The 1,205-nt window shown below is 46.4% G+C and overlaps 1 protein-coding gene across 1 annotated transcript in view; it reads left to right on the top strand.

The window, feature by feature from the left end:
- The window catches only part of LOC102757607 (myosin-8), a 32,217-nt gene that overhangs the window by 21,387 nt on the left and 9,625 nt on the right, over window positions 1-1,205 (top strand). Inside the window, 4 exon segments of the mRNA XM_015562539.1 lie at window positions 18-194; window positions 272-417; window positions 498-588; window positions 687-1,076. Of these exon segments, the coding sequence (XP_015418025.1) occupies window positions 18-194; window positions 272-417; window positions 498-588; window positions 687-1,076 (804 nt within the window).

Here is a 1,205-nt window from a genome sequence, read left to right as displayed (position 1 = left end):
CTCCCTTGACCTTCTAGGTGAAAAACCTCACAGAAGAGATGGCAGGCCTGGATGAAATCATAGCTAAGCTGACCAAGGAGAAGAAGGCCCTCCAAGAGGCCCACCAGCAGACGCTGGATGACCTGCAGGCAGAAGAGGACAAAGTCAACACCCTGACCAAAGCTAAAACCAAGCTAGAGCAGCAAGTGGATGATGTCAGTGTATTTTTAATAAACATTTGAAAGATTTTTAATATACTTTCAATTTTTAACAAATTTTACTTTCTCATTAGCTTGAAGGGTCTCTGGAGCAAGAAAAGAAACTTCGAATGGATCTAGAAAGAGCAAAGAGGAAACTGGAGGGTGATCTAAAATTGGCCCAAGAATCCACAATGGATACAGAAAATGACAAACAGCAACTTGATGAGAAGCTTAAAAAGTAGGAACTCCAGAAAAAACCTCTATGTGATATCATCATTAAATTCATATGGGTCCTAATATGTCTTCTTCTTTCTTAAGGAAAGAATTTGAAATCAGCAATCTGCTAAGCAAAATTGAAGATGAGCAAGCAGTAGAAATTCAACTCCAGAAAAAGATCAAAGAGTTGCAGGTGAGTCATCTCACCTCCTTTTTTCTGTACCCCCCTCCCCCCAAAAAAACCCCTGAAATTGAGATTAATGTATGTTAATGTGCTTGTGTCACTCCCAGGCCCGTACTGAGGAGCTGGAGGAGGAAATCGAGGCAGAGCGGGCCTCTCGGGCCAAAGCAGAGAAGCAGCGCTCGGACCTCTCCCGGGAGCTGGAGGAGATCAGCGAGCGGCTGGAGGAAGCTGGTGGGGCAACTTCAGCCCAGGTTGAGATGAACAAGAAGCGGGAGGCCGAGTTCCAGAAAATGCGCAGGGACCTGGAGGAGGCCACCCTGCAGCACGAAGCCACGGCGGCTGCTCTGAGGAAGAAGCATGCAGACAGTGTGGCTGAACTTGGGGAGCAGATAGACAACCTGCAGAGGGTCAAGCAGAAGCTGGAGAAGGAGAAGAGCGAGATGAAGATGGAGATTGATGACCTCGCTAGTAACGTAGAAATAGTCTCTAAAGCCAAGGTACTACAGAGTCTGAAAAATTGGTTGTTAACAACAATAATCCTTTATGTACACATCATAAAGCAGCGGTTCTCAACCTGTGGGTCGTGACCCCTTTGGGGATCAAATAACCCTTTCACAGGGGTCGCC

This window comes from Myotis davidii, unplaced genomic scaffold (genome assembly GCF_000327345.1).
Source record: "Myotis davidii unplaced genomic scaffold, ASM32734v1 scaffold37, whole genome shotgun sequence".
In the NCBI taxonomy this organism is placed as follows: domain Eukaryota; kingdom Metazoa; phylum Chordata; class Mammalia; order Chiroptera; family Vespertilionidae; genus Myotis; species Myotis davidii.
The sequence above is the reverse complement of the archived record's forward strand: the minus strand, read 5'-3'. Positions and strand labels throughout refer to the sequence as shown.